This window comes from Piliocolobus tephrosceles, chromosome 16 (assembly GCF_002776525.5).
Source record: "Piliocolobus tephrosceles isolate RC106 chromosome 16, ASM277652v3, whole genome shotgun sequence".
NCBI classification, from domain to species: Eukaryota; Metazoa; Chordata; class Mammalia; order Primates; family Cercopithecidae; genus Piliocolobus; species Piliocolobus tephrosceles.
This window is the reverse complement of record NC_045449.1, coordinates 68892384-68918940: the sequence shown is the minus strand read 5'-3', so window position 1 is coordinate 68918940 and position 26557 is coordinate 68892384. Positions and strand designations below refer to the sequence as shown.

At 52.8% G+C, this 26557-nt stretch overlaps 4 protein-coding genes across 10 annotated transcripts in view; 3 read left to right on the top strand and 1 right to left on the bottom strand.

Annotated features, from left to right (window-relative positions):
- SLC25A19 (solute carrier family 25 member 19) overlaps positions 1–13245 on the top strand; it is a 25731-nt gene extending 12486 nt beyond the window's left edge. For all 3 annotated transcript variants that reach the window (XM_023211830.2, XM_023211828.2, XM_023211829.2), the window contains 3 exons: positions 7086–7269; positions 7910–8040; positions 12585–13245. In XM_023211830.2, coding sequence (XP_023067598.1) covers positions 7086–7269; positions 7910–8040; positions 12585–12773 — 504 coding nt within the window. In that variant the 3' untranslated portion in view covers positions 12774–13245. The remainder of the gene's footprint in view (positions 1–7085; positions 7270–7909; positions 8041–12584) is intronic.
- A 1998-nt stretch (positions 13246–15243) lies between these two features.
- Positions 15244–20713, top strand: MIF4GD (MIF4G domain containing). Of its 4 annotated transcripts, none has more exons than XM_023211835.2 (6): positions 15244–15407; positions 16264–16395; positions 18591–18700; positions 18882–19037; positions 19152–19244; positions 19976–20713. In XM_023211835.2, exons 2-6 carry the CDS (start codon positions 16314–16316, stop codon positions 20201–20203), a joined length of 669 nt encoding a protein of 222 aa, XP_023067603.1. In that variant the 5' UTR covers positions 15244–15407; positions 16264–16313; the 3' UTR covers positions 20204–20713. The 4 variants fall into 4 exon arrangements, with proteins under 4 accessions (XP_023067603.1, XP_026312590.1, XP_023067605.1 ...); XM_023211837.1 differs by lacking the exon at positions 15244–15407 and adding an exon at positions 15413–15538; XM_023211836.1 differs by lacking the exon at positions 15244–15407 and adding an exon at positions 15427–15592.
- MRPS7 (mitochondrial ribosomal protein S7) lies at positions 20565–25331 on the bottom strand. Its single transcript, XM_023211834.1, has 5 exons — positions 25021–25331; positions 24295–24486; positions 24116–24179; positions 23478–23645; positions 20565–21236 (listed from the first exon to the last, which is right to left on the bottom strand). The coding sequence occupies exons 1-5, from the start codon at positions 25101–25103 to the stop codon at positions 21015–21017; spliced, it is 729 nt and encodes a 242-aa protein (XP_023067602.1). The 5' UTR covers positions 25104–25331; the 3' UTR covers positions 20565–21014.
- GGA3 (golgi associated, gamma adaptin ear containing, ARF binding protein 3) overlaps positions 25205–26557 on the top strand; it is a 19728-nt gene continuing 18375 nt past the window's right edge. For both annotated transcript variants that reach the window (XR_002731559.2, XM_023211831.2), the window contains exon 1: positions 25205–25461. Coding sequence is in view for 1 of the 2 variants with exons in the window: in XM_023211831.2 (XP_023067599.1) it covers positions 25422–25461 (40 nt within the window). In the remaining variant the exon portion in view is untranslated. The remainder of the gene's footprint in view (positions 25462–26557) is intronic.

Sequence of the window (26557 nt, the reverse complement as noted above, 5' to 3'; positions counted from 1 at the left end):
CAGCGGCCACGGAAACCTAGTCCCAGGGAGGCGAGCCCACGCGGTCCCTTTGTATTTTTTTAGAGACGGGGTTCTGTCATGTTGCCCAGGCTGGTCTCGAACTCTTTTTTTTTTTTTTTTTTTTGAGACGGAGTCTCGCTCTGTCTCCCAGGCTGGAGTGCAGTGGCCGGATCTCGGCTCACTGCAAGCTCCACCTCCCGGGTTCACACTATTCTCCTGCCTCAGCCTCCCAAGAAGCTGCGATGACAGGCGCCCGCCACCACACCCGGCTAATTTTCTGTATTTTTTAGTAGAGACGGGGTTTCACCGTGTTTGCCAAGATGGTCTCGATCTCCTGACCTCGTGATCCGCCCGCCTCGGCCTCTCAAAGTGCTGGGATTACAGGCGTGAGCCACTGCGCCCGGCCTGGTCTCGAACTCTTGAGCTCAAGCCATCTGCCAGCCTCAGCCTCCCAAAATGCTGGGATTACAGGCATGAGCCACTGCACTCGGCAGAGGTTGAGTTCTTGTCCTTGCAGAAAGCAAAGCTGGGAGAGGTTCGGGTTTTCAGTTTGTCTGGCAGTCAGTTTGTAAAACCCATGACTGTGGGCAGCATGGTGCAGGGTGCTCTATGTCCCTCCCTCAAAGGAGCTCACAGCCTCCCTGAGAGACAGAACCTACCAGTATGAAACAGAACAAATAAATACTCAGCAGTGGGCTGGATCAAGGACTGCATCTGGGAAAGTGGGACTCGAGAACTTATTGCTGGATTATTATGAGAGCGTCTTTGTTTTTCTCTTTGTTTGTTTGGTTGGTTTTTTGAGACAGTCTCACTTTGTTGCGCAGGCTGGAGTGCAGTGGCATGATCTCAGCTCACCATAACCTCTGCCTCCCCGGCTTCAAGCGATTCTCCTGTCTTAGCCTACTGAGTAGCTGGGATTATAGGCACGTGCCACCATGTCTGGCTAGTTTTTATATTTTTTATAGAGACAGGGTTTCACATGTTGGCCAGGCTGGTCTCGAACTTTTGACCTCAGGTGATCCCCGGCCTTGGTCTCCCAAAATGCTAGGATTCCAGGCGTGAGCCACCGCACCCGGCCAATTTCAAGTGTCTTTGGTTTCCACAAAGAATGGGGTAGTGGAAATGGGACAGACTCAAGGAAGAATTTACTGAGTGAAAACAAGGGATTAAATCCTGACATAGACCTCCCTACTGTTTCCTAGACATATTTAAGAATAGCATCATATGTGTATGTGTCTGTGTGTTCTCAACCAAGAAAGAATAATTTTATTGTTATTATTTGTATATATTTTTTGAGACAGGGTCTTGATCTTTCACCCAGGCTGGAGTACAATGGCTGCAATAGCTTGCTGCAGCTTCGAACTCCTGGGCTCCAGCAGTCTTCCTGCCTCAACCCTCAAGTAGCTAAGACTACAGGTGTGTGCCACCACACCTGACTAATTTTTAATTTTTTTATTTTTTGTAGGGACAGGGTCTCATTATGTTGCTCAGTTGGTCAGGCTCAGGCTGGTCTTGAACTCCTGGTTGTTTTCGTTTATTTGTTTGTTTCTGAGATGGAGTCTCGCTCTGTCACCCAGGCTGGAGTGCAATGGCACAATCTCAACTCACTGCGACCGCCTCCCAGATTCAAGCAATTCTCAGGCCTCAGGCTTGCAAGCCGCTGGGACTATAGGTCTGCCACCCTGCCCGGCTAATTTTTTTTTTTTTTTGAGTCAAAGTCTTAGTGGCATGATCTCGACTCACTGCAACCTCTGCCCCCCGGTTTCATGTGATTCTCCTGCCTCAGCCTCCCGAGTAGCTGGGATTATAGGTGCCTGCCACTGCGCCCGGCTAATTTTTGTATTTTTAGTAGAAACGGGGTTTTGCCTTGTTGACCAGGCTGGTCTTGAACTCCTGACCTTGTGATCCACCCGCCTCTGCCTCCCAAAGTGCTGAGATTACAGGCGTGAGCCACCGTGCCTGGCCATGCCTGGCTAATTTTTATTTTATTTATTTATTTATTTTTTTGAGATGGAGTCTCGCTCTGTTGCGGCCCAGGCTGGAGCACAGTAGCTGGATCTCAGCTCACTGCAAGCTCCGCCTCCTGGGTTTACACCATTCTTCTGCCTCAGCCTCCCGAGCAGCTGGGACTACAGGCGCCCGCCACCTTGCCCGGCTAGTTTTTTGTATTTTTTTTATTTTTATTTTTATTTTTTTTTTTGAGATGGAGTCTCGCTCTGTCCACCAGGCTGGAGTGCAGTGGCCCTATCTCGGCTCATTGCAAGCTCCGCCTCCCGGGTTCCCGCCATTCTCCTGCCTCAGCCTCCCGAGTAGCTGGGACTACAGGCCCCTGCTACGGCGCCCGGCTTTTTTTTGTATTTTTAGTAGAGACGGGGTTTCACCGTGGTCTCGATCTCCTGACCTTGTGATCCGCCCGCCTCAGCCTCCCAAAGTGCTGGGATTACAGGCGTGAGCCACCGCGCCCGGCTGTATTTTTTTTAGTAGAGACGGGGTTTCACCATGTTAGCCAGGATGGTCTCAATCTCCTGACCTCGTGATCTGCCCGTCTCGGCCTCCCAAAGTGCTGGGATTACAGGTTTGAGCCACCGCACCCGGCCTAATTTTTATATTTTTAGTAGAGACAGGTTTTTGCCATGTTGGCCAGGCTGGTCTGGAACTTCTGGCCTCAAGTGATCTGCCCGCCTAAACCTCCCAAAATGCTGGCATTACAGGCATGAGTCACCACGCCTGGTCTTTTTTTCTTTATTTTTAGGACAGAGTCTCACTCTGTCATCCAGGCTGAAGTATAGGGGTATAATTACAGCTCACTGCAGCCTCCACCTCCTGGGGTCAAGCAATCAATCCTTCCACCTCAGCCTCCCGAGTAGCTGGGACCATAGGTGCTCAGTGCCACACCTGGCTAATTTTTGTATTTTTTGTAGAGATGGGGTTTCACCATGTTGCCCAGGCTGTTCTCGAACTCCTAGGCTCAAGCAATCCTCCTGCCTTGGCCTCCCAAAGTGCTGCAGTTATAGGGCTGAGCTGCCACACCTGGCTGAGAAACAATACTTTTTCCACTGTCTCAACTCTGCTTTAGGATACTGTTAGTGGAAAGGAAGGATACTTTGTTTAAGAGTTTGATCTGGGCAACATGGCTCTCTACAAAATACAAAAAAATTAGCCAGGCATGGTGGTGTGCACCTATAGTCCCAGCTGCTTGGGAGACTGAGTTGGAAGGATTGCTTGAGCTGGGGACTGAGCCATGATTGCACCATTGCACTCCAGCCCCGGCAACAAAGTGAGATATCCTGTCTCAAAAAAAAAAAAAGAATTTGATCTGGACCAATGCAGAATAATTATGGATTCAATTCTGCCAGTTCTTTGTATTGGTTGGGGTGCAGGTCCTGGGTGGGGAGGCCCTTTTGTTTAGGAGACAGCCTCATGACTTTTTTTGGTTGAGAAGGGCAAAGTCCCCTGGGAACAATCCGAAGGAAAAGGATTGGGGCAGGATGGCGGCCATGGAAGTTGAAATCCACTAAGGAGTATGTCACAACTCACCTGCCAAAAAAAAGAAGAAACAATTGTAGGCCAGGCGCAGTGGTTCACACCTGTAATCCCAGAACTTTGGGAGGCCGAGGCGGGTGGATCACTTGAGGTCAGGAGTTTGAGACCAGCCTGGCCAACATGGGGAAACCCCGTCTCTACTAAAAATACAAGAATTAGCTGAGCGTGGTAACACGCCTGTAATCCCAGCTACTCAGGAGGCTGAGGCAGGAGAATTGCTTGAACCCAGGAGGTGGAGGTGTGGTGAGCTGAGATTGTACCACTGCACTCTAGCCTGGGTGACAGAGCAAAACTCCATGTAAAAGAAAAAAAGAAAACACTTGGGGCATAAGAAGCCAATTGCTCTGTATGATAACTCAGTAGAAAACTGGAAGGCCGGGCGCGGTGGCTCAACCCTGTAATCCCAGCACTTTGGGAGGCCAAGACGGGCGGATCACGAGGTCAGGAGATCGAGACCATCCTGGCGAATATGGTGAAACCCCGTCTGTACTAAAAAATACAAAAAACTAGCCGGGCGAGGTGGCGGGCGCCTGTAGTCCCAGCTGCTCGGGAGGCTGAGGCAGGAGAATGGCGTGAACCTGGGAGGCGGAGCTTGCAGTGAGCTGAGATCCGGCCACTGCACTCCAGCCTGGGCGACAGAGCGAGACTCTGTCTCAAAAAAAAAAAAAAGAAAACTGGAGGTATGGGCCGGGCGCGGTGGCTCAAGCCTATAATCCCAGCACTTTGGGAGGCTGAGACGGGTGGATCACGAGGTCAGGAGATCGAGACCCATCCTGGTCTACACGGTGAAACCCCGTCTCTACTAAAAAAATACAAAAAAAAAAAACTAGCCGGGCGAGATGGCGGCCGCCTGTAGTCCCAGCTACTCGGGAGGCTGAGGCAGGAGAATGGCGTAAACCCGGGAGGCGGAGCTTGCAGTGAGCCGAGATCACGCCACTGCACTCCAGCCTGGGCGGCAGAGCGAGACTCCGTCTCAAAAAAAAAAAAAAAAAAAAAAGAAAGAAAGAAAACTGGAGGTTTGGGATGACAGTCCTTGCAGGGAAATGGGATGAGGGACCCTAGGAACTGAAAGCAGAAATGGAGGGGAAGGTGTTTACAGATAGAGCACAGACCAACCTCCGCAGCATGGTAGCCGCAGAGCTGAGGCAGAGATGGCTCCTGTCAGTCCAGCTTTCCTGTTCTGGCTCTGCCATAATCCTCCTGTGTTTCTTTCCAACCTTCAGTAAAAGTCTGTGAGGAGGAAGAAGTGAAGAAAAAAATTTTTTTTTTTTGAGACGGAGTCACGCTCTGTCGCCCAGGCTGGAGTGCAGTGGCTGGATCTCAGCTCACTGCAAGCTCCGCCTCCTGGGTTTACGCCATTCTCCTGCCTCAGCCTCCCGAGTAGCTGGGACTAAAGGTGCCCACCACCTCGCCTGGCTAGTTTTTTTTTGTATTTTTTAGTAGAGACGGGGTTTCACCGTGTTAACCAGGATGGTCTTGATCTCCTGACCTTGTGATCCACCCGTCTTGGCCTCCCAAAGTGCTGGGATTACAGGCTTGAGCCACTGCGCCTGGCCAAAGTGAAGAAAATATTAAGAAAGAGAATGAGCTAATAGCTATCGTCTTAGCTATTTGGGAGGCTGAGGCAGGAGGATTGCTGGAGCCCATGAGTTCAAGGCTGCAGTGTGCCATGACTATGCCTGTGAATGGCCACTGCACTATAGCCTGAATGACGTAGCGAGACCCCATCTCTTTATTATTTAAAAATTTAAAAAAAAAATTTTTTTTTTGGCCAGGGTGTGGTGGCTCATGCCTGTAATCCCAGCACTTTGGGAGGCTGAGGCGGGCAGATCACGAGGTCAGGAGATGGAGACCATCCTGGCTAACACGGTGAAACCCCGTCTACTAAAAATACAAAAAACTAGCCAGGCATAGTGGCGGGCGCCTGTAGTCCCAGCTACTCGGGAGGCTGAGGCAGGAGAATGGTGTGAACCTGGGAGGTAGAGCTTGCTGTGAGCTGAGATCGTGCCACTGCACTCTAGCCTAGGTGACAGAGCGAAACTCCATCTCAAAAAAATAATAATAACAAATAAATAAATAATTTTTTTTAGGCCAGGTGCAGTGGCTCACGTCTGTAATCCCAACACTTTGGGAGGCTGAGGCAGGCAGATCACCTAAGATCAAGAGTTCGAAACCAGCCTGGCCAACATGATGAAACCCCCGTCTCTACTAAAAATACAAAAATTAGTTGGGCGTGGTGTCAGGTGCCTATAATCACAGCTACTGGGGGAGGGGGACTGAGGCATGACAATCGCTTGAACCTGGGAGGTGGGGGCTGCAGTGAGGCAAGATTGTGCCACTACACTCCAGCCTAGGCAACATAGCAAGACTCCGTCTCAAAAAAAAAAAAAGATAATAGCATATTACCTCTAGCTTAAACTATGGACATGTTGGATTTTAGATTCTAGAATGATCAGAGAATATCTGGTCATGAAAGGGAGGGGAAGAGACCTGGTTAAAACCTACAAGACCCTCCACCTGCTTTAGACTAGTCACAACCATATTGTGAACCTGACCTTGCGTGATAAAAAATTTTACAACATATAAGGTGTATCAAGGTTACAAAGACAATTCTTCATGAATTATAATTTTAAAAAATACCAGCTGCTCCCTGATTCCAATCCTCAGAGGTGACTACTTTTAATACTTACAGTTGTTTCTTTGATTATTTTCTTCCATAATTCTAAGTAACATGCTTGGCCAGGTGCAGTGGCCCATGCCTGTAATCCCAGCACTTTGGGAGGCCACAGAGGAAGGATCACTTGAGGTCAGGAGTTTGAGACCAGTTTAGGCAACATAGCAAGACCTCCTCTCTACTTTATTTTTGTTATTTATTTATTTATTTATTTTTGTTTTTGAGATAGAGTCTCCGCCTTTCACCCAGGTTGGAGTGCCATGGTACAATCTCAGCACACGGCAACCTCTGCCTCACAGGTTTAAGCAATTCTTGTGCCTCAGCCTCCCAAGAGGCTGGGATTACAGGCATGAGCCACCACACCTGGCTAATGTTTGCATTTTTAGTAGAGATGGGCTTTCACTATGTTGGCCAGGCTGGTCTCAAACTCCTGGCCTCTAGTGATCTGCCTGCCTCTGCCTCCCCAAAGTGTTGGTATTATAGGCGTGAGCCACCACACCCAGCGCACCTTCCTGTTTTAACAGCTGCACTATGTTCTTGTGAGCTGGTGTCCTGTAATTCATGTAACCATCACCCACAGATGGACATCGCATCTTTAGCTCTTCCCCAGAACACTGCAGCGACTCTTGGATACATACCTTTGTGCACACCTGTGGATATAACAGTGGTATACATGTGTAGAAGGGGGAGTTTCTGGAAAATGCCACTTTTTGAATCTCTGCCCAGCGTTTTCCTTGACTGTCTTCCTGGCAGGAGGAGTTTCGCTCCTGGTAACTGGGTTTTTAGGCGAGGGGACAGAGCTATGATGGGCTGTTCCAGGGCTAAAATCACCTCACTGAGATCATTCAAAGTGCGTGTGTGTGTCCAGGTCTATGATACGCTGCGCCACGCTGTGGGGACCATGTATAGGAGCGAGGGCCCCCAGGTTTTCTACAAAGGCTTGGCCCCCACCTTGATCGCCATCTTCCCCTACGCCGGGCTGCAGTTCTCCTGCTACAGCTCCTTGAAGCACCTGTACAAGTGGGCCATGCCAGCCGAAGGAAAGAAAAATGGTGAGGCAGCCCTCACACGAGAGGGAACCCTCCCACCCCAGCCGCCAGAATGCCCTCTTCCAAATCACAAGGGAGCTAAAGTTCTGTCCAAATCAAGACTGTGGGTCTCTGTACCCGGCTCTGTAATGTGGCAAACAAAGCAACTGCAGCTGCTTGGAGAGAACTTGATTCCTCCCAGCTCATGCCACACCCATCACTGGCATTACTGACATTTACTTCCCGTGATTGGTCATGGTTTTCATTTTTGTCAGAAGTCCAAATTGCAAATTGCTTGTTTTTTGGTTGAGGTTCTTTCGTTGCTTTTTCCAGGCAGGGGGAGCGGGAGGTGTGGGCAGGGGGAGGCTGGAGAGGGGTGGGGCATCCTGGTCCCTCTCCAGCCCTGAACTGAGTCATGCTGCAGAGCCTGAGGCCCATGTTGCCTCCAGCTGAGGGACTACGGCCTCCAGCCCTTCCAGCCCGGATCACTCCGCCAGAAATGGCTATGTCTGGCTCTTTGGCTTGGGAGGACCAGTGGAGTCAGATAGAAGTGCGCTTATGGGGTTTGGTTTGTGGTGGAGGATTAGCCCTGATGCCTTTTAAGTTGTCACCCATAGACTGCGTTTCTCTCATCTGTTCTCCAAATCCCACTTCTCTGGTTCAGAGAACCTCCAAAACCTGCTTTGTGGCAGTGGAGCTGGTGTCATCAGCAAGACCCTGACATATCCGCTGGACCTCTTCAAGAAGCGGCTACAGGTTGGAGGGTTCGAGCACGCCAGAGCTGCCTTTGGCCAGGTGAGGCATTCATTCCCGGGCAGACAGCTCTGACCCTTGCCATCACTGGGCACATGAGGGAACCAGTAGTCACCTGCTACCCATTGGGCAACATTACCCCTGGCCATGGCCCCTTCACCTCCAGTCTATCCCTGGAGATCCCCAAGCATGTGGGAAAGCTGCATGCGAGCCCTGGGTCCTGAGCACTGTGAGGATCTGGGCCAAGGACATGTAGTGTTTTTTTTTTTTGAGACGGAGTCTCACTCTGTCGCCCAGGCTGGAGTGCAGTGGCCGGATCTCAGCTCACTGCAAGCTCCGCCTCCCAGGTTCCCGCCATTCTCCTGCCTCAGCCTCCGGAGTAGCTGGGACTACAGGCGCCCGCCACCTCGCCCGGCTAAATTTTTGTATTTTTGTATTTTTTTTTTTTTTTTGAGACGGAGTCTCGCTCTGCCGCCCAGGCTGGAGTGCAGTGGCCGGATCTCAGCTCACTGCAAGCTCCGCCTCCCGGGTTTACGCCATTCTCCTGCCTCAGCCTCCCGAGTAGCTGGGACTACAGGCGCCCGCCACGTCGCCCGGCTAGTTTTTTGTATTTTTAGTAGAGACGGGGTTTCACTGTGTTAGCCAGGATGGTCTCGATCTCCTGACCTCGTGATCCGCCTGTCTCGGCCTCCCAAAGTGCTGGGATTACAGGCTTGAGCCACCGTGCCCGGCCTTTTTTTTTCTTTAAAATAGAGGCAGGGTCTCACTCTGTTTCCCCAGCTGGTCTTGAACACTCCTGACTCCACCTGCCAGTGTGCTGGGATTACAGGTGTGAGCCACTGCATCTAGCCCAGTTTCTGCTCTTAAAACATGTCCTGGCCAGGCGCTGTGGCTCACGCCTGTAATCCCAGCACTTTGGGAGGCCAAAGCGGGCAGATCAGAGGTCAGGAGAGTGAGACCATCCTGGCTAACACGGTGAAAGTCCATCTCTACTAAAAAATAAAAAATAAAAAAAAAAAAATACAAAAAAATTAAATGGGCGAGGTGGCAGGCACCTGTAGTCCCAGCTACTCAGGATGCTGAGGCAGGAGAATGGCGTGAGCCCAGGAGGCGGAGCTTGCAGTGAGCTGAGATCAGCCACTGCACTCCAGCCTGGGCAACAGAGCAAGACTCCATCTCAAAAAAAAAAACATGACCAGAGGCTAGGTGTGGGCGTGGTGGCTCACACCTGTAATCCCAACATTTTGGGAGGCCTAGGCTAGTGGATCACCTGACGTCAGGAATTCGAGACCAGCCTGATCAACATGGTAAAACCCCGTTTCTACTAAAAATATAAAAATTAGCTGGGCATGGTGGTGGGCACCTGTAGTCCCAGCTACTCGGGAGGGTGAAAGAGGAGAATCGCTTGAACCTGGGAGGCAGATGTTACAGTGAGCCACGATCACACCACTGCACTCCAGCCTGGGTGACAGAGCGAGACTCCGTCTCAAAAAAAAACAAAACATGTCCAGTACAGCGTGGACGTAGAATACATTCACATAGGGAAGGTCCCCAGATATTAAAGAACACAGAAAAGGGGTTTTGCTGTAGCTGTTCTGGAATAGGGTGAATTTGAGCAACTAAGTTATATATATGTATTTTTTTGTTTTTGCTTTTGGTTTTTGTTTTGAAATGGAGTTTTGCTCTTTTTGCCCAGCCTGGAGTGCAGTGGTGCGATCTTGGCTCACTGCAACCTCCGCCTCCTGGGTTCAAGCAATTCTCCTGCCTCAGCCTCCCAAGTAGCTGGGATTACAGGCGCATGCCACCACACCCAGCTAATTTTTTGTATTTTTAGTAGAGATAGGGTTTCACCATGTTACCCAGCCTGGTCTCGAACTCCTGACCTCAGGTGATCCACCTGCCTTGGCCTCCCAAAGTGCTGGGATTACAGGCATGAGCCACTGTGCCCAGCCATATATATTTTTTTGAGATGGAGTCTCACTCTTTTGTCCAAGCTGGAGTGCAGTGGCGTGATCTCGGCTCACTGCCGCCTCCACCTCCCTGGTTCAAGCAATTCTCCTGCCTTAGCCTCTGAGTAGCTGGGATTACAGGCGCCTGCCACCATCTCCTAATTTTTGTATTTTTAGTAGAGACGGGGTTTCACCATGTGAGATGGGGTTTCACCACATTGGCCAAGGTGGTCCCGAACTCCTGACCTCAGTTGATCCGTCCGCCTCAACCTCCCAAAGTGCTGGGATTATAGGCATGAGCCGCCACACCCAGGCCGAAGTTGTATTTTTTTTTTTTGAGACGGAGTCTTGCTCTGTCGCCCATGCTGGAGTGCAGTGGCCGGATCTCAGCTCACTGCAAGCTCTGCCTCCTGGGTTTACGCCATTCTCCTGCCTCAGCCTCCCAAGTAGCTGGGACTACAGGTGCCCGCCACCTCGCCCGGCTAGTTTTTTGTATTTTTTAGTAGAGATGGGGTTTCACCATGTTAGCCAGGACGGTCTTGATCTCCTGACCTCGTGATCCGCCCACCTCAGCCTCCCAAAGTGCTGGGATTACAAGCTTGAGCCACAGGGCCCGGCCCGAAGTTGTATTTTATGTGCACTAGGAGAGTTGGCCATTCAGAGAAGCCCCATGCTAGGTCATGTTATAGTCTTAGTAGTCACTCCTCAGTTGCTCAGATTTTTACATACTCCCTTTCTTTTGGCCATCAATGGGTAGGGTTGGGGGTAGGGTAAGGATGGGCAGTTCTAGGGCTCTCCCCTCTGTATCCTGGAACCTGAGATGTAGAGGCATGAAAAAATATACCTGCCAATGTCAGAGGACAAGGATGGCATGGAATGGGGGGCAAGGTAGGGAGAGAGCATTCTTTCCTTGGGGGAAGAGAAAGAGTTGGGTTTGTAGTTGTAATGCATTTTCTTTGTAGGAAACTTTAGAGAATTTAGATAGACAAAAACAAAGACCAAGCCAGCTGCAGTTGATCACACCTGTGATCCCAACACTTTGGGAGGCCAAAATGGGAAGATCACTTGAGGCCAGGAGTCTGAAACCAGCCTGGTCAATATAGCAAGACCCCGTCTCTACAAAATAAAAATTAAAAAATTAGCCAGGCATGGTGGTGTGTGCCTGTAGTTCCAGCTACTGGACAGTCTGAGGCAGGAGAATTGCTTGAGCCCAGGAGTTCGAGGCTGCAGTGAGCTATAATCACACCACTGCACTCCATCTTGAGCGACAGAGTGAGACTCTGTCTCAAAAAAAAAAAGACCAAAATCCCTTGTAATTTCACTACCACAGATAACCACATAGAAACGTTCAGTGTAGTTTTATTTCTTTTCACAAATACAGTGTACATTTTAACAAAAATGGGAATACACTGTATACAAGGTTTGTAACCTCCCTTTTCCACTTACCAACTTGTCCTGAAGAGAGAGTTTGTTTTCTTTTCTTTCTTTTTTTTTTAAATGGGATATCACTCTGTTGCCTAGGCTGGTCTCGAACTCCTGGGCTCAAGCGATCCTCCCCTCTCAGCCTCCCAAGTAGCTGGAACTGCAGGCACGCAGCACTGCACCCAGCATGAAGAGACAGTTTGAATCTGGACAGGGAGTGATGGTGGGAGCCCAGGATGGCAGAGGGAGGCCTTGCTGCTAACGAAGACTAGTGTAATCCAGTCTGGCCAGAGGTGGGAAGGGCACGCGGGAGGACAGTGGAGCTCAGATCAGGGAGGGAAATCCAGGCGAAATGGTGCAGTGCCTTGAATGGCAGATCTTGGGGTTTGAACTTGATTTCTCATGATGTTGTCACTATGAGTTACTGCAGCTTTTGGAGGGAAGCCAGGCCTGAGGAGGGCTGTGCCTGGGGACGAAATTCTGGCAGCAGCGCATGAGGTCAGCTGGAGAGGGTGAGCTGGAGGCAGGGAGGTCTGGCTGAGAGCTACTGAGGGCCAGGTTCAGATCTGCTGCCCAAGGGGGATCAGGTGGGATGAGATGAAGGGTCAGAGACACCTCTGGGAAGACGTTCCGGAGCCATTGCTGGATCCTTTGGAGCCACAGGCAGCTGTTCTTCCTGGGCAGGAAGGAGCTCTGTCCAGCTGCTGATTTCTAGGCCTGTCAGCTGTTCAGTCTTAACCCAATTGCAGTACAAAGAATGAGATTAATTTATTTGCTATTTTGAGCTGGGCATGGTTGCCCACGACTGTAATCCCAGCACATTGGGAGGCTGAAGCAGGTGGATCACCTGAGGTCAGGAGTTCAAGACCAGCCTGGCCAACATGGCGAAACTGCATCTCTACTGAAAATACAAAAAATTAGCTGGGTCTGGTGGTGTGTGTCTGTAATCCCAGCTACTCAGGAGGCTGAGGCAGGAGAATCGCTTGAACCTGGGAGGCGGAGGCTGCAATGAGCCAAGATTGTGCCACTGCATTCCAGCCTGGGCAACAGAGAAAAACTCTGCCTCAACGAAAAAATAAAATAAAATAAAAATATTTGCTATTTTGCATTCATTCCTTTGTCCAGCAAGTACTTCTTAAGAGCTGTGATATGCCAGGGGCTGTGTTGATGGGAGCAGAGTGGACATCCATATTTTCATCCCTTTCCTCTCCCCAGGTGCACAGATACAAGGGCCTCAGGCACTGTGCCAAGCAGGTGCTGCAAAAGGAAGGTGCCCTGGGCTTCTTCAAGGGCCTGTCCCCCAGCTTGCTGAAGGCTGCCCTCTCCACAGGCTTCATGTTCTTCTGGTATGAATTCTTCTGTAATGTCTTCCACTGCATGAACAGGACAGCCAGCCAGCGCTGAGCGCAGGAAGGACCCCAGGTCTGTCCTGGAGGCAGCCTCCCAAAGGAAGGAAGATTCAGTCTCCACTGAGAGGTGCTCTCTGGCCCTTCCCTGCGGGCCAGCTGCCCCCAGCAGGGTGGCAGCCTTGAACCCACCTGGCTGGGACACCACCAGAAGGTCCAGGGCTCTCCCCATGAGACAATCAGAGGGAATGAAGGACGTGGTCTACGGTGAACCAACGACACAGCGAGAAGGAGCAGGAAATTGCTGTTTCTCCTCTGACCCCAGCCCACACTCCAAAAGAAAGAGATGCCGTCCTACACCTGTCAGCCCTGTCTGCCCGGAGAACAGAGCGCTCCTGGTCTGGATGGGGCTGCTGCTTGAGTGCAGAGGGCTGCATTAGGCCCTTTGCAGGAGTCAGGTCCCCACACTCGGCCTGTTTTTCCCAACCTATTTAATAGACATTAAAGCTAAACGCACATTCCTTATCTTACTCCATCTCCCCTGGCACATCTGCCTACTCACAAAGTATGACAGAAAGGACTCCTGCCTTCCTCACATCCCATGTTCTCCATAGCTGCAGCCCTTGGCAGCTCTGCTTCTAGTGCTGGGGGAAACTCCAGGCTGAGCCATTCACTTCCTGGGCCCCGTGCCTAGATCTTCGTGTCTGCAGACACACACCACCCAGGCCGTCCTCTCCCAGCACCGGGCTGGTCATATCCCTGGGGCTCCATGAAAAGCAGTTCCCAGCGCTCGTGCAGGAAGTGGAGGGGCCATGCTGTGGGCAGGCATGGGTGAAGGTGCACCTCTCCCCAATCTACCTCAGTCGCCCCTCTTTCACCCGGGGCTGGGTCGGCCTTGCTGGGTGAGGAGCTGCCGGCACCTGATGACAGGTGGCATCAGCGCCCACTGCCTGCTCCTCAGTGCAGAGCATGCTGTGGGTGCATCCTCCCCTGTAGCCCCAGAAGGGCTGTGGCTCTGAAGCAGCCCCGCTGATGGGGATGGCAGAAGGAAGGGGTGGGCAGGCACCCTGGTGAGGGCAGAGCTGGTGCCTGGGGTGTTACCAGAGCACAGGGACACCCACAGGCGGAGAGGCAGAGGAGAAACCAGTTCCAGGCTGAGGGGAGGTCTCCAGAACGTGACCTGCACCCTTCCCTCCACCTGCCCGGCCTGTAGGGTTGCTCCGACCTGGGAAGCCCTCCATTCTGCCTCCCTCTCCAGCCTGGGAAGGAGACACCCACTGGGAGCCGGCGCTGGCCCTGGCGTGTGGGTCCTGGGCTGCTCCTCGCACCATCCTTCCCTGCCTCTGGTGTGGGATTTTGGGTTCTGTCTGGGCCCTGAATGCTGGGGCTTCCTGGCTCTGGGCTGCTGGTTCCCAAGATCCAGGCTGCGGCAGGGGCCGCCAGGATGCAGCTGCCTGAATGTTTTTTTTTTTTTTTTTTTTTTTTTTTTTTTTTTGAGACGGAGTCTCGCTCTGTCGCCCAGGCTGGAGTGCAGTGGCCGGATCTCAGCTCACTACAAGCTCCGTCTCCCGGGTTTACGCCATTCTCCTGCCTCCACCTCCCGAGTAGCTGGGACTACAAGCGCCCGCCACCTCGCCTGGCTAGTTTTTTTGTATTTTTTAGTAGGGACGGGGTTTCACCGTGTTAGCCAAGACGGTCTCGATCTCCTGACCTCGTGATCTGCCCGTCTCGGCCTCCCAAAGTGCTGGGATTACAGGCTTGAGCCACCGCGCCCGGCCCTGAATGTATTTTTTATGAAATTCCGTTAAAGCTTCTTCTCTTCATCTCTCCTGCCCACTGGTTTCTTTTGCTGCAGCTGAGCGTTCTCTTTATCCTCCGTTTTCGGTGACCATTTTGGCGGTTCTTTTAAAAGGAGGCGAAAACGCGGGCAGCGCCGGCAACGCTCCTCCCGGTCCCGCGGCAGGAGCGGCGGCAGTTCTTCCACGCGTTCTAGGTGCCCTCCTGTCACTCAGGGCAGACGCCGGGCGGTGGACCGGTTCGCGCCACTTCAAGGGCACTCGCAACAACCGATGGCCGCGAGTTGCCCACGGGGCCCCTTTCTCAGGGCTGCCCCTCTTACCTGAAACTCGCCTCGACCATGTCCTCCTTGGAGCGGGAGAGGGTTGTGGCTGGTCTCAGTCCTGCAGACCCTGCCTTCTTTACCTGGGTGGGGGGAACGGGGAAAGTGGTGCGACCAGGGCAGATGCTGTTCCTCCTCCCACCGGGTCCCCACCACGCCCTCTGCAGGCTCCTCCCACGCCGCGCAGCCCAGCGGCGTCTCCCGCCCCCTGCAGCTGAGCTCCGGGGAGGGCCGGGTGCGGGGCCCCGCGCAAGATCGAGGATCCGGCAGGTCCGGCGTGGGCCCGGACAGGGCCGAGGCGCACCGGGTGAAGAGGTGACGAGCCGAGCGAGTTCCGCCTGCGGCTGAGTGGCAGCGTAGCAGGATCCCACGCGGGCGTGGTGGCTTCCGGGGCGTCCTGGAGGCCAGGGCAGTGCCCCGGGGGCCCGGCAGGTGGCGCCGGCGAGCCGGCCCTTCCCCGGCGCTGCGCGAGGAGATGAGCTCACGGCAGACCCCGCAGCGCCGGACGCTGGTTGCGCGCTCCCAGCGGCCAAGCGGCCCCGGGAACGCGCGCGCGCGCCGCCGGCCCGGCAGGTGGGTCCCGGCCTCCACGCCGCCCCTCCCGCCCGCGGGATCCTGGGCCGTGGGCTACGCAGTCCGCCCTGTGCTGCCGGGAGGGGCGTTCCGGGCACGGGGGGAGCGGTCGAGGGCTGGAGACCCTAAAGGTGCCTCCTATGGCCAGAGGGGAGCCTCCGGCGGGAGGCTCCTGCCACCGCCCCGTAAGAGGAAAGCTCCAGAATGGAGCTTAGGAATTAGGAGTCTCGAGTGGGTAGGGCCGGGTTACAGCCACTCGGGAGCCGGTCCCACCAGTCTGTCCCGGGGAGAAGCTGGCCCGGGTCTGGGGGGCGGACAGGGCGCCTGCGTTCCTACCTACGCAGGCCGGCCCCATCCGGGGGATGCAGCGGCAGGTGTTTAGACCGAAGGACTAGGCAAAAGCCAGAAAGAGAGGGTTGGGGAGAGGGCCTCGGAGCCCTGTTGGGGACAGAGTCGCACCGCTTGGAGTTCCCAGCCTGGCCTTCACCCGGCATCTTGCTGGGCCAGCAGCGTCAGGCCGGTTTATTTAAGCAACCGTAACGTCCGCCCGCACACACCCTGCCCCAGTCCACTCCTGCCTCCCGCTGGGACTGGAGGGTGGGCGCTTTCCTGCTTCAGCTTCTCGCTCTTGTGTAATCCCACAAGCGAGGGGTTTCTAAACTGAGCAGCAGGTGCCTGGCTGATGCCCAGTCCCCGCCAGAAGCCAAGACGGGTGGGCCGTCAGCCAACCACTGCACGCCACGGACCGCCCTGGAGTCCTGTCCCAGCGCCGTCAGCCCGGCCCAGGGCTGGCAGGACGGAACCCGCCCTGCGCTCCACACCTGAGGCCGCTCCCTTCACCTCTTCTCCTCCCCAGGTGCTGTCCTTAGTCCTAGCCCAGTCAAGAGCTACCAGGGCTGGCTAGTCATGGGGGAGCCCAGTAGAGAGGAGTATAAAATCCAGTCCTTTGATGCAGAGACCCAGCAGCTGCTGAAGACAGCACTCAAAGGTGAGCACGGGACCCCTTCCTGAGCTGGGGTCAGGAGCCACAGAGAAGGGCCCCTGTAGGCAGCACCAGAGGCTGAGCCTGGTGAATGCCTCCACCCCTCCCCTCATTCTCTGGCGATAGGAGTCGGCAACGTAATTCTTGAACTGGAAGACAAGCTACATTGAGGCCATTATTTTGGAGTATGAATCCGTCACCTCTCAGACTGTAAAGACTCTTTTTTAAAGTTTAACCATAGGGCTAGGCGCAGTGGCTCATGCCTGTAGTTCCAGCACTTTGGAAAGCCAAGGTGGGCAGACTGCTTGAGTCCAGGAGTTCAAGACCAGTCTGGGAAACATGGTGTAAACCCCATCTCTACAAAATAAAAAAAAATTGAAAAATTAGCTGGGCATGGTGGCACACACCTGTGGTCCCAGCTACTTAAGATGCTGAGGTGGGAGGATTGATTGAGCCTCGGGGGGTGAGGGTGCCATGAGCCATGATCCTGCCACTGCATTCCAGCCTGGCTAACAGAGCGAGACCCTGTCTCAACAACAACAAAAAAAGGTTTAATCATAAAAAAAAGAGCACAGCTCCTGCCCTTGAAGCGCTTACATTTGAATTGCTCGTTTCTGTGCTGCCATAGCCCCGTCTCTTGAATGCACAGCTGCCTGCTTTGAGACAGATGGAGAATATTCCGTTTGCCAGAGGAGCTATAGTAATTGCCCTCGCCTGATGCCTTCCCGCTGTAACACGCAGGACAGAAGTTTGTCTTCAACTAATAATTAGCAGCAGCCATCATGTGCCAAGCCGAGCCTGTTGGGAGGCCCTGTGTGGCCCTCTCTTGTCTGGAGTTTGCTTGTGTGTAGTATAAGAACACTATTTCTGGCCAGGCGCGGTGGCTCCAGCCTGTAATCCCAGCACTCTGGGAGGCTGAGACGGGCGGATCACGAGGTCAGGAGATCGAGACCATCCTGGCTAACATGGTGAAACCCCGTCTCTACTAAAAAAAAATACAAAAAAAGCTAGCCGGGCGAGGTGGTGGGCGCCTGTAGTCCCAGCTACTCGGGAGGCTGAGGCAGGAGAATGGCGTGAACCCGGGAGGCGGAACTTCCAGTGAGCCGAGATCCGGCCACTGCACTCCAGCCTGGGTGACAGAGTGAGACTCCGTTTTAAAAAAAAAAAAAAAAAAAACAACAAAACACTTTTTCTTGTGAAACTGCTGTTGGAGGCATGTCCTGGTTAGTATTCCTTCCTCAATCTAGTGCCAGGAAAAGATGTGTTTCCTGAGAAACTACATTCTTTCTTTGATTGGTTCCTACCAGCCACATAACCCTCCCCACTTTCTCTGACTGGGCAACCAGCAGACAGACAGCTAAAGCTGTTTGTTATGGTTACTGTCCTCTGTATGGTTTCTTTTCTCTTTTTTTTTGAGACAGTTTCTCTCTTGTTGCCCAGGCTGGAGTGCAATGGCACAATCTTGGCTCACGGCAACCTCCACCTCCCAGGTTCAAGATTTTTCCTGCCTCAGCTTCCCAAGTAGCTGGGGTTACAGGTGCCCACCACCATGCCCAGCTAATTTTTTGTATTTTTGTAGAGACAGGGTTTCACCATGTTGGCCAGGCTGGTCTCGACCTCCTGACCTCAGGTGATCCACCCGCCTCGGCCTCCCAAAGTGCTGGGATTACAGGCGTGAGCCACCACACCGGGCCCTTTGTATTATTTTTCTTTTCTTTTTTTTTTGAGATGGAGTGTTGCTTTGTCGCCCAGGCTGGAGTGCAATGGCATGATCTCGGCTCACTACAATCTCCGCCTCCCGAGTTCAAGCGATTCTCCTGCCCCAGCCTCCCAAGTAGCTGGGATGACATGAGATGATGCACGAGCTGCCACACATAGCTAATTTTTGTATTTTTAGTAGAGATGGAGTTTCACTGTTAGCCAGGCTGGTCTCAAAACTCCTGACCCCAGGTGATCCACCCACCTTGGTCTCCCAAAGTGTTGGGATTACAGGCGTGAGCCACCGAGTTCGGCCATGATTTCTTGTAAGTACCATGGGCTGATTGCACCACTGGAGTCACTGTCCTCTGGATGATTTCTGATCTCTTTCACTTCAAGCATATGAGAATGCTCTACTCTAAGTATCTCAAGTTCTTAGAAGCAGGTGGAGGCAAATGTGATAAAGCAGCAGCTCTAGACTCCCCTCCTATCTCTACCCCTAGATCCGGGTGCTGTGGACTTGGAGAAAGTGGCCAATGTCATTGTGGACCATTCTCTGCAGGACTGTGTGTTCAGCAAGGAAGCGGGACGCATGTGCTACGCCATCATTCAGGTTGGGGGTTGGGAGAGTAAAGGAAGCTGCTTTGAGGAAGGTGCCTCAGGAGTGGGCAGAAGGCCTGGCCTGCAGGACAGAGATGCACAGGGTCTAGCTCAAAGGCATAGAGAGGCATAGGATGGGTGGGGTTGCAGGGGCACCGCCCCCCACCCTTCACCTTCCTCTCCCTGGCTCACAGGCAGAGAGTAAACAAGCAGGCCAGAGTGTCTTCCGGCGTGGACTCCTCAACCGGCTGCAGCAGGAGTACCAGGCTCGGGAGCAGCTGCGAGCACGCTCCCTGCAGGGCTGGGTCTGCTATGTCACCTTTATCTGCAACATCTTTGACTACCTGAGGGTGAGGCCCCGGCAGCCACCCTGGGAGGCGACATGGCCTGTCACCTGAGGCCCAGGTTGGACTGTTCCCCTTGGCCACTAAGCCTGGTGCTCTGACCCTTCCTCTCCCTCACAGGTGAACAACATGCCCATGATGGCCCTGGTGAACCCTGTCTATGACTGCCTCTTCCGGCTGGCCCAGCCAGACAGTTTGAGCAAGGAGGAGGAGGTGGGTGGCCCCAGCCCCGGCACAAGCACAGAAGGCTGCGGGATGGACAGTCTGGCTGAGCCGAGTGTCAGCTCACTGCTCACAGAGGCCTTTGAGGACTGTGTCACTTCTGGGGCAGGAGTGCGGGGGTGTTTAAGGCCTGTCAGAATTACAGGACAAGCTGCCAGGTCTGGAATTTATCCAATACAGACAGCAGCCAAAACCTACTGGCTCAGCAGCTTCCTTCTCAGTCAGAAAGCCAACCTCTGATGGTAGCTGTGCGAGCCATGGCTAGCTGTGGGTACAGATGGCCCCAAAGCCAAACCAGGGTCAGGCAGTGTGAGGGAGGCAGGAGAGTGGGATGAAGAAGTGGTTTGGAGACAGGCTTGAGTGGAGCCTGGCCAGACGAGGGACCTCAGGAAGTCCCGGAACTCATTTCTTTCTGTGTAAGATGTGGAAGTCTGATAGGAGCCACTGAAAATGCTTGAGTAAATGTGCTGATACCATCAGCACAGCACAGCTGGCTCCTGCAAAACTCTGCTAACACTGCAGAGCTGTAAAACCAGTCAAATTCAGATCATTAGTGATAGCTCTGCTTCAATGGTAAAGAAGTACCCACTGGATGGTGAGGAGGGAGCAAGGGAATGAGTGTAAAGGCAAGGCACAGCACCTGGCACTTGGCAAATGCTGTGACAGGCTGGCCCTGCCCCAGTTCACTCATGTTACCCACCCCCCCTCGCCGTCCCCTGCAGGTGGACTGTTTGGTGCTGCAGCTGCACCGGGTCGGGGAGCAGCTGGAGAAAATGAATGGGCAGCGTATGGATGAGCTCTTTGTGCTGATCCGGGATGGCTTCCTGCTCCCAACTGGCCTCAGCTCCCTGGCCCAGCTGCTGCTGCTGGAGATCATTGAGTTCCGGGCGGCCGGCTGGAAGACGACGCCAGCTGCTCACAAGTATTACTACAGCGAAGTCTCTGACTAGGCCTCCAGATCAGGGCTTCCTCGCCAGCGCTGGCCTTTCTTCTACACATCTCTGAAACTGGCAGTGGAGTCTCTGCCTCACCCAAAGACTTTTCCCTTCCAGACTTTGAGCGTCTTCCCTTCTAGACTTTCCCATCTCCTGGTGAGATGTTTCCCACTTACGCCATGGTCCTGCCCTGAGCCCCTTTCCCCACCACCTTCCCACCAGGGCCAGGCAGAGAAGAACAACTCCTAAGACCCACTGCAGTGTGTAACCATTAGTGCAGCTACTACCTTGGTGCCTCAGTTTACCCATCTGTAAAATGGGTAAGCATAGCCATTGGGATGCTTTGGGATGTCAAGGGGCGGAGGCAGAGCACAAGTCACACCAGAAACTGCTTTTTATACATTTTGTACAAGGACAACTCTGGAAGCAAGCCTATTTCCTCCAGCCAGTTTCAATGAATGCTGCACCACATGCTACACCAGTTCAGCATGAGAATTTTCTAATAAATCTTTTCTAATACTAAAACTGCTTCCTTTTATATCCAAAGGTCCACCCCAAGCTAAGGGAAGAGAAGACGGCCCTGAGTTTCCTGGAGGAAATTCCCAAGTCAATGTGCTCCCTCTTTATAAGGAAATGGGGGCAGAGAGTAAGTTCCAGCCTCAAAGAAAGAAGGATTCGCGGATAGTTAACATGCTGCTCCCTCTTTCTCATGAGGCCTGCCCGCCCTTACAAAGGAACCACATCCCTAACCCACAGGGAGCTTTCAGCCTGGCAGTGGCTCACACGGTTTGCTGCGGCAGAGGGCCCTGGGCTGCTCCTGGAGACTCTACCACCAGCGGTAGTGGGCCAGGGCACGGTTGGCCTCTGCCATCTTGTGCATGTTATGCTTCCTCTTGATCACGGGGCCCTGGTTATGGAAAGCCTCCAGCAGCTCGTGTGACAGCTTCTCCGGCATCAGCGTCCGCCGGTGCTTGTTCTCCCGGCACTCAGTGATCATCCACTTCATGGCTAGGAAGCGGCGGCGCTTGTCAGGTAGGGGCACAGGGACCTGGGGAGACAGCACATAGGCAAGTTGGTCCAAGAGTCTGCCAGGGTTTGGGGCCTCCTGCCTCCCTGAATTCTAAGGAGTAACCACACATTCCCTCTGGACCAGCCCTGGTCAGGCCTGGGGAGAAGGGCCTGTCTTTTCTTCTTTGAGCTTCCCTCACCTTCAGGTGACCCCAGTGCAGCAGACATAAGATGCGTTCATTCAGCAAACACTCATTAAGCACTGGCCTCTCCAGGCACAGTGGCTCACACCTGTAATCCCAGCACTTTCAGCGGCCGAGGCAGGAGGATCGCTTGAGCCCAGGAGTTCAAGACCAGGCTGGTCAATATAACAAGACCTTGTCTCCATATATTAAAAAGAAAAAGAAGGCCAGGCGTGGTGGTGCACGCCTGTAATTCCAGCACTTTGGGAGGCCGAGGCAGGCGGATTACCTGAGGTCAGAAGTTCGAGACCAGTCTGGCCAACATGGTGAAATCTCGTCTCTACTAAAAATGCAAACGTTAGCTGGGCGCGGTGGCAGGCGCCTGTAATCCCAGCTACTTGGGAGGCTGAGGTAGAACTGCTTGAACCCAGGAGACAGAGGTTGCAGTGAGCCAAGACTGCACCACTGCACTCCAGCCTGGGCAACAGAGCAAGACTTTGTCTCAAAAACAAAAAAAAAAAAAAAAAGAAAAACAAAGCACTGGCCATTTTCCCTCCTAAATGGTAGTCCTACCAAGTTGTTACAGGAACCAAATAGGAAAAGCCCCATTAGCTGGGGTGACTTATCTGCCTCAGACCATAGGTAGCTAAAAACAAGACCCCTTCAGTCTTCAGACACAACAAAACCCTCTACTAAAATACAAAAATACTCTACTAAAAATACAAAAAAACTAGCTTGGCATGGTGGCGGCCACCTGTAATCCTAGCTACTTGGGGTGGGCGGTGGGGGGTGGGGTGCAGGGGCTGAGACAGGAGAATCTCTTGAACCTGGCAGGTGGAGGCTGCAGTGAGCCGAGAGCCGAGATTACGCCACTGCATTTCAGTCTGGGCAAGAGTGAAACTCCATCTCAAAAAAAAAAAAACACAAAAAAACAGAAAGTTAAAAGAAAAACAAAAAGACCCTGTAAGAACAGTTAAAAGAAAAACAAAAAAACAAGACCCCCTGTCCAAAAATAATTTGCTAGGCCTTCACTATGTGTCAGTACCATGCCAGACACAAGAGTGCAGGCAATAATGAAGAAGTCCCTACCCCATGGAGTTGATACTGAAAAAGAAGAACACAAGAAAACTCAGGACAATATAATTAAATGCTATGAAAGAGGTACCTAGTAATGCTCAGCAAACACGGATGAAGCATCAGTTATGGGTCAAGCACTATGGCAAACACTGGCATACGAAGATAGGATATGAACAGTCCCTCACCATGAGAATTTTACAGGTTAGGACACACAGGATGCTTGACAGAAGAAGGTAAAGGGAGGTGGGCTCCCAGATGTTATTTAGGTACTTTTTGCTCTCTTCCATCTTCTGCCTATAATTTTTCTGCTATAGGACTCAGACGAGTGGACCATGACAGTCTCAATCTTTTCTTTTTTTTTTTGAGACGGAGTATTGCTCTGTCGCCAGCTGCAGTGCAATGGCATGATCTCGGTTCACCGCAACCTCCACTTCCTGGGTTCAAGCGATTCTAGCTTCAGCCTCCCAAGTAGCTGGGATTACAGACATGCGCCACCATGCCTGGCTAATTTTGTATTTTTAGTAGAAACAGGGTTTCTCCATGTTGGTCTCCAACTCCCAACCTCAGGTAATCCACCGGCCTTGGCCTCCCAAAGTGCTGGGATTATAGGTATGAGTCACCATGCCCAGTGTTTTTTTTTTTTTTTCCTGAGACAAGCTTTCTCTTGCCCAGGCTGGAATGCAGGGGCGCAATCACAACTCACTGCAGCCTTGATCTCCTGGACTCAAGTGATCCTCCTACCTCAGCCTCCTGAGTAGTTGGGAGTACAGGTGCACACCACCACAGCTGGCTAATTTTTTTTTTTTTTTTTTTTGTAGAGATGGGGTCTCCCTATGTCACCCTGCTGGTCTCTAACTCCTGAGCTCAAGCTATCCTGCATTAGGCTCCCAAAGTGCTGAGATTACAGGTGCAATCCCACTGCACAAACTAGAAAGCTATCAATCTTGACCCAACTCCCAAGTATCACCTATCTTGTTTCACATGTGAGGGGTCCTGCTTTTTTGCCCTGGCCATTCATTCACCTGGTAGAAACGGCCTCCCTTGAGGATGGGTACCAGCCCAATCATAGGCTCACAGTTTTTCAGTGCTTGGTGGAAGATGGTGTAGGGGTTGCGTTCGATGGTTGCCTGTTCCTCTGCAGAAGCGGAATGGTACTTCTCAAACTGCTTCCTTTTCACAGCTTCCAGAGTCTGCAAAAGAATACAGTGGAAGAGGCTGCCCCAGGCTCCCTAAAGGGTTTACTCAGCCAAGCTAGTACCTTGTCCTTTACTCCCATCCCCTGGTTCTCCTATGGCAATGCAGCTCCTCTCACAGCACATCCAAAACAAAGTTTTTAAGTGCCTCCCCCTTTGCTAGACTAGGACAAAAAGAGTGGACTGAGATTTGTGGCGTCGGTGGAGGGGGAATGAGGTGGGGAATGGCAGTTGTTTTATTTTATTTTTCCCTTTTTAAAAAAAATTGTGTTTATTTCCGAAACATCAAGGAATGGCAGTTGTTGACTCCTACAGGGCTTCATTAAAGCCCGTACATATGCAGGGAAATTAATCTTAATAATAGGTATATGAATCCATTTCCTCTTAAGCTACACTGAAAGTACCAAGTACAAGGCTATGGGGTGGGGGGCAAAAGAAAGATGACTGAGGAGGGAGGTGCTGTTTACCTGAGTCACGAGGGATCTGGCCAGTACTTTGTTTCCTCCTTTCATCATCATGTTGGTGAATTTACTTCAAAGAGAAAAGCAACATGTTTAGCTCTCCAAGGCTGTATCACGGAATCCTCACCAGAGACCCTCCCTGGGATAGTCCCAGTCCATGTAACAAATGTTTGTTTCCATCTAACCTGATGACTGGGTCTTCAAACACAGAACTTGTTTTCCCTGCTGGAGCAGCTTTGATGAGCTGAGTCTTCTTGAGCTCCCGATCATACTTCTCCTCCTCATTTAGCTCCTCCACAGGCTTGCGATAATATTCCTTGTCAATCAAGGGATCCTTGAATTCAGGACTATAGCGGCTCCACCTCACCTGAGTTAGCCTAGGAGGGGGAAGACGAGGAGACAGGCAAAAGCTGACTCCACAAGCGAGTAGGTTTGACTTAACAATAGGCATGGCTGCCAACGTGCCGACGAGGGAGAGCGGCGCGGAGACCGCGAGCTAAAACTGAGCCACAACAATTCAGGCACTTGTCCCAAGAAGTAAGAGGACATCCCTCAAGCAGGTGGATAAAGTCTCCTCCTGGTCAAGTGCTAACGGTAAGGATGGGCTTGGCGCCTACACACCCCTCCCAATTCACAGGCGATCCCAGCTCTGAGCTCTTTAGCTGAACCGCACTTTCAGTTCCGCGTTAGACCCTAGATAAGCCAGACCCCTTAGGCGAGAGGTAGTCACTAAACCTTCAGATTGGCCCAGGGTCACGCAGCTAACTTAGAAGCTTGAATGCAGATACTCCGGCCCCCAGGGCAATGCTCTCTCCAGGACCCCACGCGGCCTGCCTGTGGCCCCCTTCCTTCCTCGCAGGTCCCTTCGTGTAGAACCAAGCGGCACCCCCCGCTGCCCACCGCCCTCTCACCCTGGAAGCTGCAAGACAGAGCGCCGCACGCCCAACGCCAGGCCCGACCATCCTCGGGCAACCTTCACTGCGGGGGCAGCCATCTTGGCTGGCCACGAGGACCCCACAAGGACTGCCCTCGGCGCGCCTGAGCGAGTGACGCGAAACGGGTGACAAAGACTCCTTAGGGTCCTAAATCTGCGTTTGTCTCCACTGATCTGGACGTTAGAGTTCCTCACTCCGGGGTCCAAAGGGAAGAGCCAAAAGGAAACACTTGCCCTCCCAATATCTGTCGCAGTCTGGCGCCGCCCTCGGTGACGGCACTCACTCCTCTCAGGCCCCCATGCAAGCCCCGCCCCGTCTCAGCTCGTGCAGACTCTCGCGAGTTTTGAGGCCGCGGGGCCGGCCCGGGCGGCTGCAATATGGCGGAGGCGGAAGGGGAGAGCCTGGAGTCCTGGCTGAGTGAGTAGCCGCGGCCGGTTCTGCCTGCCCTCGAGCCGCTGGGCTGCCCCTCTCTTTACCCCCACGTCCCCTCCCCGGGATCTACGGCTTCACCTCTTAGCAGCCCACGCCCGGGCTCGCCCTCGCCGCGAGCAGCATGCGATCACGCCCCTTCCCTATCAGGGCGCCGGGGCCCCAGCCGGGCCCCCGCTTCCCTAGCTGCGGCTTGTCTTCTTGCTCTGGCGCGCGGCGGCGTGAACTCGGGGTCCCGTCGGGCACCGCAGGCTCGGGGGAAGGTGACAGTCACGATCTTAGGGCTGACATGCATCGGCGCTTTGGGGAGATTGTGGTGGGGTCGCCGCCCGGCGGTGACTCCAGGATCCTAGCGCCCCAATTCCTGACTAAGGGAAAAGCTTCGGATTGGGGCTGAATCTCCGATAGTGGTGGGTGCTGCCGACTGCGTTCAGTCGCCAGGCAGCTTCAGAATTGTGACCATGTGTTGGAGAAGTGACGGCTTCGCTCAGGCAGAATGCTTGAAGTGAGAATAATATTCCAAAGAGAGCGACGATAGAGAACAGAGAGCTCTACCTTTTTCCTGCAGTGACCACAGAAGCATGGTGAAATCGGTATCGAGGACTCCTCCCCCGCCCCGCACACATACATATACCCCTTTGAACATCCTAACGAGTCAGTGTTGATAGCCTATTCTGAGTAAGGCCGAGGAGCACAGTCTGAAGCTGTAGTTATAGAGGCATATTGCTGTCATTGCACTGGGAGTTACAGTGCTACGAAGGAAATGTGTGTTAATCTGGTTAGCAGGTAGTACTCTGCCTGAGGGTTAATAAGTGAACTTTTCTATAGGCTAGACCTGGAAGCCTCCTTTAAGTGGAGAGAAAAATTGGACTGGTAATGGGATAGGTGAGATACCTGGTACTGCCTCGTTCTGAGGTCTCTTATTTAGTACTGCTTCCAGGATCTTGGAGGTCATAGCTATTTCCTTAAATTGTCTGATTTTTCCTAGTAAGAAACCCCCTTCAGGAGGTTGAGCTTCAGTTTAAAGGGGAGCATATCCCAAAAGAGAGAAAAAGTAAGGTTATGTTTGCCAAATCTACAGTTG

Excerpts from the sequence above, each read along its gene's own strand:
- MRPS7 (XM_023211834.1), bottom strand. The coding sequence starts at position 25,103 with ATGGCTGCCCCCGCAGTGAAGGTTGCCCGAGGATGGTCGGGCCTGGCG. Across the intron at positions 24,487-25,020 it reads TCTGTCTTGCAGCTTCCAGG|GCTAACTCAGGTGAGGTGGA; the intron begins GTGAGAGGGCGG and ends TCCCCCTCCTAG. Across the intron at positions 24,180-24,294 it reads TTTGAAGACCCAGTCATCAG|TAAATTCACCAACATGATGA; the intron begins GTTAGATGGAAA and ends TTCTCTTTGAAG.
- MIF4GD (XM_023211835.2), top strand. The coding sequence starts at position 16,314 with ATGGGGGAGCCCAGTAGAGAGGAGTATAAAATCCAGTCCTTTGATGCA. Across the intron at positions 16,396-18,590 it reads GCTGAAGACAGCACTCAAAG|ATCCGGGTGCTGTGGACTTG; the intron begins GTGAGCACGGGA and ends CTCTACCCCTAG. Across the intron at positions 19,245-19,975 it reads GTTTGAGCAAGGAGGAGGAG|GTGGACTGTTTGGTGCTGCA; the intron begins GTGGGTGGCCCC and ends CGTCCCCTGCAG.